This window comes from Coturnix japonica, chromosome 2, assembly GCF_054131305.1.
Source record: "Coturnix japonica strain WE chromosome 2, WE-NBRP24, whole genome shotgun sequence".
NCBI lineage: Eukaryota > Metazoa > Chordata > Aves > Galliformes > Phasianidae > Coturnix > Coturnix japonica.
Genome location: NC_140664.1, coordinates 93,262,480 through 93,273,086, shown reverse-complemented (window position 1 = coordinate 93,273,086; position 10,607 = coordinate 93,262,480). Strand labels below are relative to the sequence as shown.

The window sequence follows — 10,607 nt, the reverse complement described above, 5'->3', positions numbered from 1 at the left end:
TGCTGGGTGTCTGTCCACGTAAAGGACCTTAAGATTTTTTAATTATTTTTTTTAAATGAAAGATTGCTACTGACAGACAGTCTAAATGTTTCACAATAATCAGCCTTAATCCTGAGAAGAAATATGACTGTTTTTATTACTAATGACAACAATCCATTTATGGAACTGAAAGTGAAAAAAAAAAGAACAACAAAACAAAACTTTTTTTTCCTTCTATGCAATTTTAATTATTGTGGAGTTGTTGTTTTTCTTTTTATTTCTTTATTTTTGTTTGCTTGCTAAAATGTGCTACAGCAACAGGATAAACTAGAAGTTGGAATCCTGATATTTGCCACGTATGCTTCAGCAGCTTTCTATATCTGTTGGGCTCAAAGGGCCATATAAGTAATAGGTTTCTAGTAACTAATTGTAAACATGTGATAGGTTAGATATATTCAAATTTTCCTTATAGCAGTTTGTAACAGTGTACTGTCAGTAAGCAATTGCATGCAGTTTCCTGTACACATTTTTCAGATCAATCAGTTAACTAATTGCAGACTGGAGAATTGTGTACAGACATCAGGATGTCTCCATAATGAACAATATAGTTCTTAGTTGATTATTCTATGACAAGCTAAAGAAAGGAGTACAGCAAGGTGAAAATTCATTTTGTGAATAATGAGCAGATAAGAAGGAGTATCTGCAGCAAGTGTGGTTTGGGTTGCAATAAGTTTGTAATGCTTTTCTTAAAAAAGGCTGTGCCCATGCCGTGCTCTGTGCAAACATTTAATGGCTGAAACTTTCACTTCCACCAATGCTTCTGGTATCAGCTGAGAGGTAGAGCAGAATCTAGCTGTCTGGTGGCAAAAATTCTTCCCTAGAGCAAAACCTCTCAATCCCAGCACCTCTCTTGTACTATTCACACATACTGCATTAAACTGGTTCTTAATATTCTATATCTCCACATTATATAATTCTAAACTACTTACCCATTTAATATAATGACCTGTCAAATTCATAAAACTCTCCTTCTCATATGCTAGACCAGCAGCAGAAACAAAGCCCAAGCTCATGGCTTTCTACAGGATTAGTCTATGTATTTTGCATGTCAAGCTGTAGGCAATCCAGGAAGCTCCTAGAATGCATTGAGAATAACTTACGGAGTTCAGTAATATGAATGGCTCCAAACAGCAAAGATGCAATACAGCACCTGTTGCTCACCAGTGCAAATGAACTGATTGATGATATCAGGATTGGAGGCTGCCTGTGCTGTAGTGACCATGCTGTGGTGGAGTTCACACACCTGAGGGATATGAGACAGGCAAAGAGTAAAATTGGGATGCTAAATTTTAGGAAAGCTGAATTCCAGCTCTTCTTGGAGTTAGTCAACAAAACACCCTGGGAAACTGTCCTCATGGGCAAGGACACAAAACAGAGCTGGAAGACCTTCAAGGGAGCTTTCCTCAGGGCACAAGAGCCCACCATCCCCAGGTGTAGCATGTCAGGAAAGGAAGGCCAAAGACTGAAAAGGCTGAACTAGAACCTGCTGGTCAAACTGAAAAGCAAGAAGAAAATGCACAGACAGTAGAAGAAGGGACAGATACTGTGGGAAGAGTATAAAGATGCTGATAGTCTATGTAGGAATGGGGTAAGGAAAGCCAAGGCTGAAGTGGAACTGTTCTTGGCAAGAGATGCCAAGAACAAGAAAGGCTTCCACAGGTGAAAATGAGTGACATGGGCAAAATGGCAACAACAGACAAGAAAAGACTGAGGTACTCAACTGGTTTTTTTGCCTCAGTCATCTCTGATAACTGCTTGTCATGCAGCCCTCTAATGATTGTTTCAGAAGAAGGGAATTGGGCAACATCCATCTCACTGTGAGTGAATAACATCATTTGTGATGACCTGAAGAACCCGAACATCCACATGTTCATACCTGTGAGGTGTGGTCAACACACCCGAGGGACAGGATGCCAACCAGAAAGACCTAGACAGGCTTGAGCAGTACAACAAAAGCAAGGTCTTGCACCTGGGTCAAAGCAGCCCCCTCTGCCAATGCAAGCTGGGGGATTAAAAGACTGAGCACAGCCCTGTCAAAAAGGACTTAGGGGTACTTGTGGCTGGGAAGCTGAACATGAACCAGCAAAAAACCTTTGCAACCCAAAAATCCAACTGTACCCTGAGCTGCATCAAAAGAAACATAGACAGCAAATTGAGGGAAGTGATCCTGCCCCTCTGCTCTGTGCTGAGGCCTAACCTGTAGTACTGCATCCAGCCCTGGAGTCCTCAATGCAGGAAAGACAAAAACCTGCTGAAGTGCACCCAGAGGAGGGGCACAAAAATGATCACAAGGATGTATATAAGAACATATATACAGGTCATATAAGGTCAGGGCCTGAACCAGTGATTCACACCTGGCGAAAAGGTGTGGCCAGCCCTAAAGCAATTCACCTATGTTAACCTCATCTGAGGGATGGTAGCCAGGAGGGAAATTTCTCTACTTGGAAATTTCTTCCTTTTGGGAGTTTTTCAGCAAACCCTTATCTTTAGAATGGGGGTAAGCTAATCCTTTCCTATTGTTGGCTTGTGGGTAATGCCTTTATTGGGTTATCCTAAAAGCAGTTAGAGACAACTACATTACTTTGTTGTTCCTGCTGTGGAAGGAACACCTCTCCTATGAGGATACACTGAAAAAACTGAAAGAACTGAAGCTGTTCAGCCTGGACAAAACTCCTGAGAGACCTGATAGTGGCCTTTTAGTATCTAAAAGGGAGTTATAGAAAAGAAGGGGGCAGATTCTTTTGCAGAGTCTATGGTGGTGGGACAAGGGGAGATGATTTAGGTTGGATACAAGAAAAAAAGTCTTTTACAGAGAGGATGGCGAGGAACAGGTTGCCCTGTCCCTAGAGATGCTCAAGGCTAGGCTGGATCAGTCTCTGGGTATGCTGGTTTAGCTGCAGGTGTCCCTGTTCATTGCACAGGAGTTGCACTAGATGGCCATTAAAGGTTCCTTCTAACTATTAAGGATTTTATGATTTTTGTATTACTCCTGTGCAGCAGAAATGCAAGTTACAGCTTGAAACAGTGACTGAGCACCTGGTAGGAAAGCAGGGCCAACCCAGAAGAGCTCAGGTGCTTGCAGTGCACCTGAATGACAGGAAAGGGTGATTCACCCCTTCCCAGACCTCATTTAAGGGTTGGTAGTGAATGCAAAAGTATCTTGTTGGAGATCTCTGTGTACCTGAGGTTTTTACTTTGTTTTTGTGGCTGTTGCATGTGAGCAAATCCTCACTTGTTTCATCTTGGGACCTTGCTGCTCTGCTGTTATTGCTGTACTTTCCATTCTGTTACATCTTGTCATTTCTCTCTGTTGAAGAGAGAAGACCATAGAATGTGCTTTGGGGTAGTTCATGGTGGTAAAGCAAGGAAAGAACAACGGGATTTGGAAATGGAAATTCATGGTGTATGGACAATGCAATGTGTGATGTTTTTGTATAGTAATGTAGTGTCAACTAGCATCATCACTGTGAAAGATGTCTGCTATTGGGTATTAGTGGCATAGTGGGAGTAAGCACAAATTAGCGGACCTGGTAAGGAGTTGGACTAGGTTATCTCTAAAGGTACCTTTCAGCCTCGGGAATTCTGACCTGTTTAAGGCCTTAGTCTTTCTCTTTTACTAGGAATATTTTTTCTGCATATTTGCAACCAGCAGAGATCCTGCATGTGCTAAGCATTGTACTATTGGCTTCAACAGAGGTACAGCTTATTAGAAATACAGTCACAAAATGTGCTGTAGGGGACAGAAAAAGGTTGTGCAATCCATACTCCTGCCCTAGGACAAGCTTTTGTTGCTTGCCAAGCTATCTGAGGGCTGATGCTAACAGCCAAACATTAATTATTTAGAAATATTTTGCTGATCATTGGAATTAATTATTAGGGAAGCACACTGGGAGCAGGTTGCTCAGGGCTGTGTACTTGCAGGCTTTGAGTCTCCCTAAGGATGAAGTTCCCCAGGCCCTCTGAACGCTGTGCTCCACTGTTCTCTTTCACAGAAAATTCTTTTTCTTACCTCTAGTCAGAATTTCCCTTGTTACAGTCCGTGTCTATATTCTTTTGTCCTCCCAGTGAGCATATTCCAACTTTTCTATGCTCTCCTGTCATACAGTGGCACTACGATGTTAATTTATTATTTGTATGGAAATAGACTCTAAATAGAAAATAGACTCCAATACTGGAATCCCATTGCTTTTCAATAAAGTGGCAAGAAGTCAGTAAAGCCCCCTTATAGATAAGAATGTAATCTTCTGACTTATTTGCAAATTGTGTGGAGGCTACTGCTATTTGCTTCTTAAAGGGCTTGCAAGGTAGGACAAAAGCATTGTCTAATTGCACTGAAGTAGTAACTAAGTAACACTAGTACTAGTAGTAGTTACTAGTAGCACTAGTAACCAGTAGTTCCCATGGGATCAGAGATCATTGCCACAATACGTTCAACATATAAAATGCAAACAGAGAGCATTCCCAATTAGTACTCTAGGTGTTCAGTGCTTCCAAGAGGATAAGTTTTGAAAACCAAGAAGAAAAACATTGTGAGGTCATGTTTATACAAAAGTAAGAATGGAAATTAGGTCCTTCAGATGAATTTATTTTAAGATCAGAAAGCTTCATCCTCAAGAAAAAGGGCAATTCTGGTGGGGAAAACAAGTCTCGGTTTGATAAGGAAGTGAATGCAAGTATCTGACATAATATATGGAAATGCTGAAGGAGCAATACATGGCAATCAGTAAAAAGAAACTGCTCTGGAATTGATAATAGAAAGCTAGAAAAATGAGGAGAAATCCATGGCAGGTATTTTCTATACATACTTGGAATAAAAAAGTTATAGGAATGGCACTGACCCCTGTAAATTACAACACAAAATAATAATAATAATAATAACAATAATAATAATAATAATAATAATAATAATAATAAAGGTATTTGGTACAAGCTTCAGGTTTAAAAATAATGTCAGGGTGCAAGCTAAAAATATTCTTCTACTTGATAGCAACAGTTCTTTCTCAACAGAGGTGTTTTGTTCACTTGGGAGGAAATGAGTAAGGCAGAGCTCATTCAGTAACTAGGTTTTGTGAAGTCATCAGTTAGGCCCCCCAAAAAATATATTTTAGGTATATGTTATACATTCTAAGTGTATCTTTACGAATTATTAAAGAAGGAAGACTCAGGTTGTATTTTCCTCTCCAAAAGAAAAATTGGTTTGGGCTCCAAGTTTCCAAAACTGGTTCCTTGCTAGTCCTAGGAGTGCTACATTTGTGTGAGATCACTGCGCTCACTGAAAATGGCACTGAAAGTGCAGAATAATATGATCATAAGGTTGGAAAGGACCTACAGGATCATCCAGTCCAACCGTCCTGTAGCTACAACAAACCACTAAACCACATTTCATAGCTTCTCAGCCAGATGCCTTTTGAACACACCCAGGGATGGTGACTCCATCACCTCCCTGGACAGCCATTCCAGTGCCTGACCACACTCTGAGAGAAAAAATTCCTTCTTGTGTCCGGCCTAAACCTCATCTGATACAACTTGCGGCCATTTCCTCGGGTCCTGTTTGTTGCCTGGGAGAAGAGGCCAAGCCCCTCCTCATCACAACCTCCCTTCAGGAAGTTGTAGAGTGTGATGAAGTCTCCCCTGAGCCTCACCTTCTCCAGAATAAACAATCCCAGCTCCCTCAGCTGCTCCTCATAAGACTTATGAGGCTATATGTCGTCTTATGACAAAGTTATGATAGAACTAAGTACTTACAGCAAAGAACTAAGTATGCATTTGAGAGATGCAGACTTGGTCTCAGATGATGTCTGTGGGATATTAAAGGAAGCTTTCAGGTGAGTGTGCTGGCAAAACTTCTCTGTATGGACAGATAATGCACAGCTGTTCCTGATGTAGTATCAGAAAACAATCACCAGCATTTTAGTAGCAGTTAAGCCCCATTTTCCATGTGAAAAACATGAAACAGGCCCCTTTTCTCCCCCAAAGAGAATTTTCAGATTTGCATGCAGCTCCTACAGTTTCCTGAATACACCTGTTTTTAAGCTAAACTGTTAATTACAATGAAGAATTTGCATTTGGGTTCTTTCATTTCCTTCCTCCTCCGTTTCTTTTGCTACCGCTCTGATAAGAATTGTCTTGATTGTTTTTCTGAATGTAATTTAAAATTCTGTGAACAGTGGTAGAAATAAAACCTGGCTTCACATGGATTTATATTTATATTTATAATAATAAATAATTTATTATTATAAATTTCTATTTATAATAATAATATTTATATTTAGTACTCCAACTTGCACTCTGTCACACAAACCAGAAGGGAGCAGCATGCCTTGTGACCACGCCAAAACCTCATGTGTGCAGGTTGCCTAATGCCTTTCAGACAGAGCATGTAGTGCTCTGAGCACTGGGAAGTGCCTACTTTTTCTTCAGTGGGAGAACTGACTACGATTCCCCTCCTCTATCCAGCTCCTGATTCTTGTGACTCTTTCCTCACAGAACTAAACTGACAAGCGAGTTCAGGAACTAGATACAAAGAGAAAGAAGAATCCCTTTCTTTCCCTGCAGGGCCTTCAGTGCATTAATACTGAGGCTAGCAGTACAGATGTGCTGAAGGCAGAAGTAGTAATTGTGAGGTACTGGTTTTGTCCACATTAAACTTGGTGAGTCTGAAATTTTAGGCTGCTTAACATGCAGGCCTCAGAGCAAAGAAGTTAATGTAATTTGGGATGCTTAAGTTGTTTATGTAATATGTGTTGTGACCTTCATAATATCCAGACAAGGTCCCAAAAGAAGACATCCGGAAATGAGACACAACCTGTGTTGGTATACCTACCACATCCATTAATAGTCAAGGATGAACCTACTTTTAGCATTACAGAGATGCACTTCAGTGCCTCGGAGCAAGGCTTTCAGATATCTGATTGCCAATTCCACGCTACTGCTTTTGGCCAGCTGAGGTCCTGTATGTTGAGCGCATGGTGTCTGTTTCAAGTCAGCAGGACGGAGCAGTTATAAGATTTCAAACACGAAGCGTGAGCCTCATGCTGCTCAGCAGCAGCCAAAGTATTGGGGGGAAATAGGAAAAGATTGATGCTAAGGAAAAGAGTTTTCTATGAACTAAGTGAGGCTATCCCTATTGGCTCTGCTTAAAGCTGTGTGTTAAGGATCAGGGAGCAAACGACCCCACGCAGGCGCTGGCACTGCGGGCTATGGGGCTCCAAGCCCGGACAGGCGGGCCTGGGCCCGGGTGCTGCCCCGCGGGGGCGGGCGGCGGGAGGAGCCGGGCTGGGAGCAGCGCAGGCCGGAGTGCGGCCGGGTGGCTCGACTCGGCCGTCCGGACTAAGTTGAACGCTGTGCTGTGTCCTCCTCGCTTTTCTCCGCCTCAGCTTGCATCATGGCCGAGGAGCTGCTCTCCTTCCGGGCTTTTCAGAGCAGCTGCCCAGCCGGCTATGAGTACGGAAGCGAACTGCGCGGCCTCCGGGAGAGCGAGTTCCCACGGCTCCGAGGTACCGAGGGGGCGGGGCCGAGGGTTGAGCGGAAGGTTTGAAAAGAGAAGGGTTGGTTGGTTTGTTTTTAATTGAGAATGTGAGCTCAGATGGTAAAACAGCCCTGTCTGGGAACGGTTTGAGGCTGAAGGGTCTTTGTGAATGACTTCTGCAGGCTTTGTGGCTCTCCCATCACAAATGCCTGTGTGTGCATGCACCTGTTACTCCAAGTCAGGCGCAATGAGTCTGCTAAGATAAATCATGTAAAGAGAGGTTTTGATGCCCAAGATCTTAGCATTTCAAAACACTTAAGGAAAAATATAAAAAGAGAGGGGTAAATAACATCAGCGTGGGTGTCCTGGACTTGATGCTTAGGCTGGTCTTACTGTGAAGGGCTTCCCACGAATGCTTCTTTAAGGCATTTCATGCTCATAGAATCTGAGCACAGGTATCGCATGTTCCAGGAGAGTGTGGAAAGAGCTAAATTTTAGCAGCAACCCGATGAACTTCACTGTTAGCTAGGAGTCTATAAGCTGTTTTCAATTATCAGCAATGCTAGCTGCATCAGAGAAGGCTGGATGATGGGAAACTTGATGGCAAATTCAGGCCAGGATTCTGAAAAATAAGTGAGAAGTTGTGTAGACATTTAAACAGATGGCTCATCAGAACTCCTGAAAGTCAGTCTTGTTTCTCATGAGACTCCCTGTTTTTGAGATGAAGCATAGCTGCTGGTGAGTGATGCCTGCTGGATGTGCCTGGTGCCCAGCTAGAGGTCACTGCAAAAGCAAAGCATTTGGAGCATATTTACCTTTGTTTGTAAGTGTTTTAGCCAGTCTACCAAGCTGTACTTCAGTCGTGCTGCTTTCTGAAGTTCCTTTTACCTTTTGTAGAACTTTTGAATGTCTGCTTTTATTCTAAATACTATTTTTTGAGTCAAATATATATATATATTTAAAGATTGTAATGTTTTGTTCAGAAGTTGTCCGTTCATCTTGAAAGCTCTTTGTATCAATCAGGAAGAACAGTGTCCTTAACTAATGACAATCAGTGTATTGTCCTACTTGGTATTCCTGAGTTAAAAGTGGGGTCACCTTTCCTGTAGTCAAGAACTTGTGTCTTTAGGAAATGGCAGTAACACGTAAGGTTAGATATCCCATCTTATGCATCTGTCTGTCCAGAGCTGATGAGTTTGATTTGCTAAAGGTCTTAACACCTTTGCTGTGGATGCTACCAAGTGGCTTTTGAAGCTCTAGGTCTCTGTTGCCTTGCTGAAATAAGGTGGAGTTGGCTGATATACAGGTTAGCAGCAGTAGTAGTGAGTATAGGGGCCTTCTCTGAGTGACCTAAGAAATCAGTGCGTGTTTCAGGCACTTGGCTTCCTTCATTTTTAGTGACCTGCCAGAATGTGTTGGAGATGAGGCAGGAGTCTTGGATCGTTGCTGGCTTCAGGTCAGCTTTATGAATAAATCCTGACTGTACAAATGGCTGACTCTCAAAGGACCCTGTAGCTGCTCTGGGTCTTAATCTCTGCTGGACGCCTACCAAACTGCTGCAACACCTTCATACAGTTAATCCCTCCTGGTTAAGAGCATTACCAACCAGATACTGGTTTTAAGTAGTCAATTGCAGTGTCTTACACTGCTTGTTTGGGATGTGTATCAAAGATGGTTCCGTTGTTGAAGTTATATAATAATCATGATTCTGCTGCTGACTTCTGTGAACAGAAATTTTGTAGTCCTTGTCTAAGTGGCTGTGAATTAAGCCCAAAGTTCTGTATTTGAAGTGCTAGTGGTTTATAGACAGCACATAGCAAAAAAGCCTAGTGTATGTCAGCATATTCATATTTTCTCAATTGCTGACATTTGGTGATGTTCACTGAGGACATCTTGTACAAATGGTGCTTTCTAGGGAAAGGAAAAACCTTCCTTTTGTGATACGGCTTTGACTTTGTGGTGGTAATGCCTCTGTTGTAGCTCTAATATAAACCCAGCCCAAGAGTCTGCCCAGAGTAATATATAGTATATCTGTGCAGGGACACCAGCTGGACATAGTGTGAAACCAGGCTTTTCTTTCAGAGGTGGTCCACTTGTGATGTTACCAAAATCCGCGGGAGGTCTGTTCTTGACTGTATCAGAAGGCTCTTATAAACTGCGTTGGGGATTTTCCATTCAGAGTCCCTGAAGGGATGAAAGGAATGACTTGAATCAGCAGGGCTGTGTCTGTCTGTTTTGCTACAGAAGCCTTAAATGTTACCTTTTAATCCAAGGTTTATCTTCACGTTTATAATTGAGGGGCTGTTAGCTGTGGGCTTGAGCGAGCCCTTCTAAAAATATATGTGGAGTTTGTGAAACTGATCCCAGTTTTACAGGCAGCAGTGCATGTGCAGTACGTGACCTTGACTTTAATCTTGTGCAGAGCACACCCTTATCTGCAGTGTAAATTGTGCTTTAGAAATGGATAAAGAAATCAGCAGGAGTTTGTAGGTTCTGTTGTTAAGTAATGGGAATAAATATGCTTCTGTGATTTTTATCGTAGCAAAGGAAATAGCAGCTTCAGTTTATTGCATGTTTTCAAAAAAAGAATAAAAAGCTGGCGTGATTTGTGGTGCTGCATTTAGTCCCAAGATACCTTTCTAGTTTTAGTTGTGTGCCAATGTTCTCCTCAGAGATAATAGTGACCACTTCAGTGGGAGTTTTCCAAGAATGATAAGCAACTTATAGCCCCCAAATAAAAAACACAGTGTATTAGTGGTCAGGTATTCTTTAAGGGCTGCTGACTCTTTATTTGAACTAAAACGCAGTGTCACCTTTAATGTCGAATGCATTGCCACATTAAATGTCAGTTGTCCAGAACTAATGCCCTACTAATTTCATGTTTTGTTTTAGTAGTATATGTATATTTATGAACAAATAACAATAGAAATGTAGCTTGCATGTTCAAAATCAAAGGGCAAAGTAAACTTTGAATAGCAAATTGGCCTTTGTTTCCTTGAAACTCAAATGATGTGTCATGAACCGGTCACTGATGCAAGAGCTTGTTCTGTTCTTCAGTTAAGAAATAGTTGTGTACTTGACCTTACACAAAAGTAATACC

At 41.8% G+C, this 10,607-nt stretch overlaps 1 protein-coding gene across 8 annotated transcripts in view; it reads left to right on the top strand.

Moving 5' to 3' along the window:
* The first annotated feature begins 7,272 nt into the window (after positions 1-7,272).
* Positions 7,273-10,607, top strand: part of MOCOS (molybdenum cofactor sulfurase) — a 203,749-nt gene continuing 200,414 nt past the window's right edge. For 6 of the 8 annotated variants that reach the window (XR_014942898.1, XR_014942899.1, XM_085538097.1 and 3 more), the window contains exon 1: positions 7,273-7,535. Coding sequence is in view for 4 of the 8 variants with exons in the window: in XM_085538097.1 (XP_085394223.1) it covers positions 7,424-7,535 (112 nt within the window). In the remaining 4 variants the exon portion in view is untranslated. Of the gene's footprint in view, positions 7,536-7,559; positions 7,587-10,607 lie in introns of those variants that run through there. The other 2 variants (XM_085538098.1, XM_085538096.1) reach the window with 2 other exon arrangements.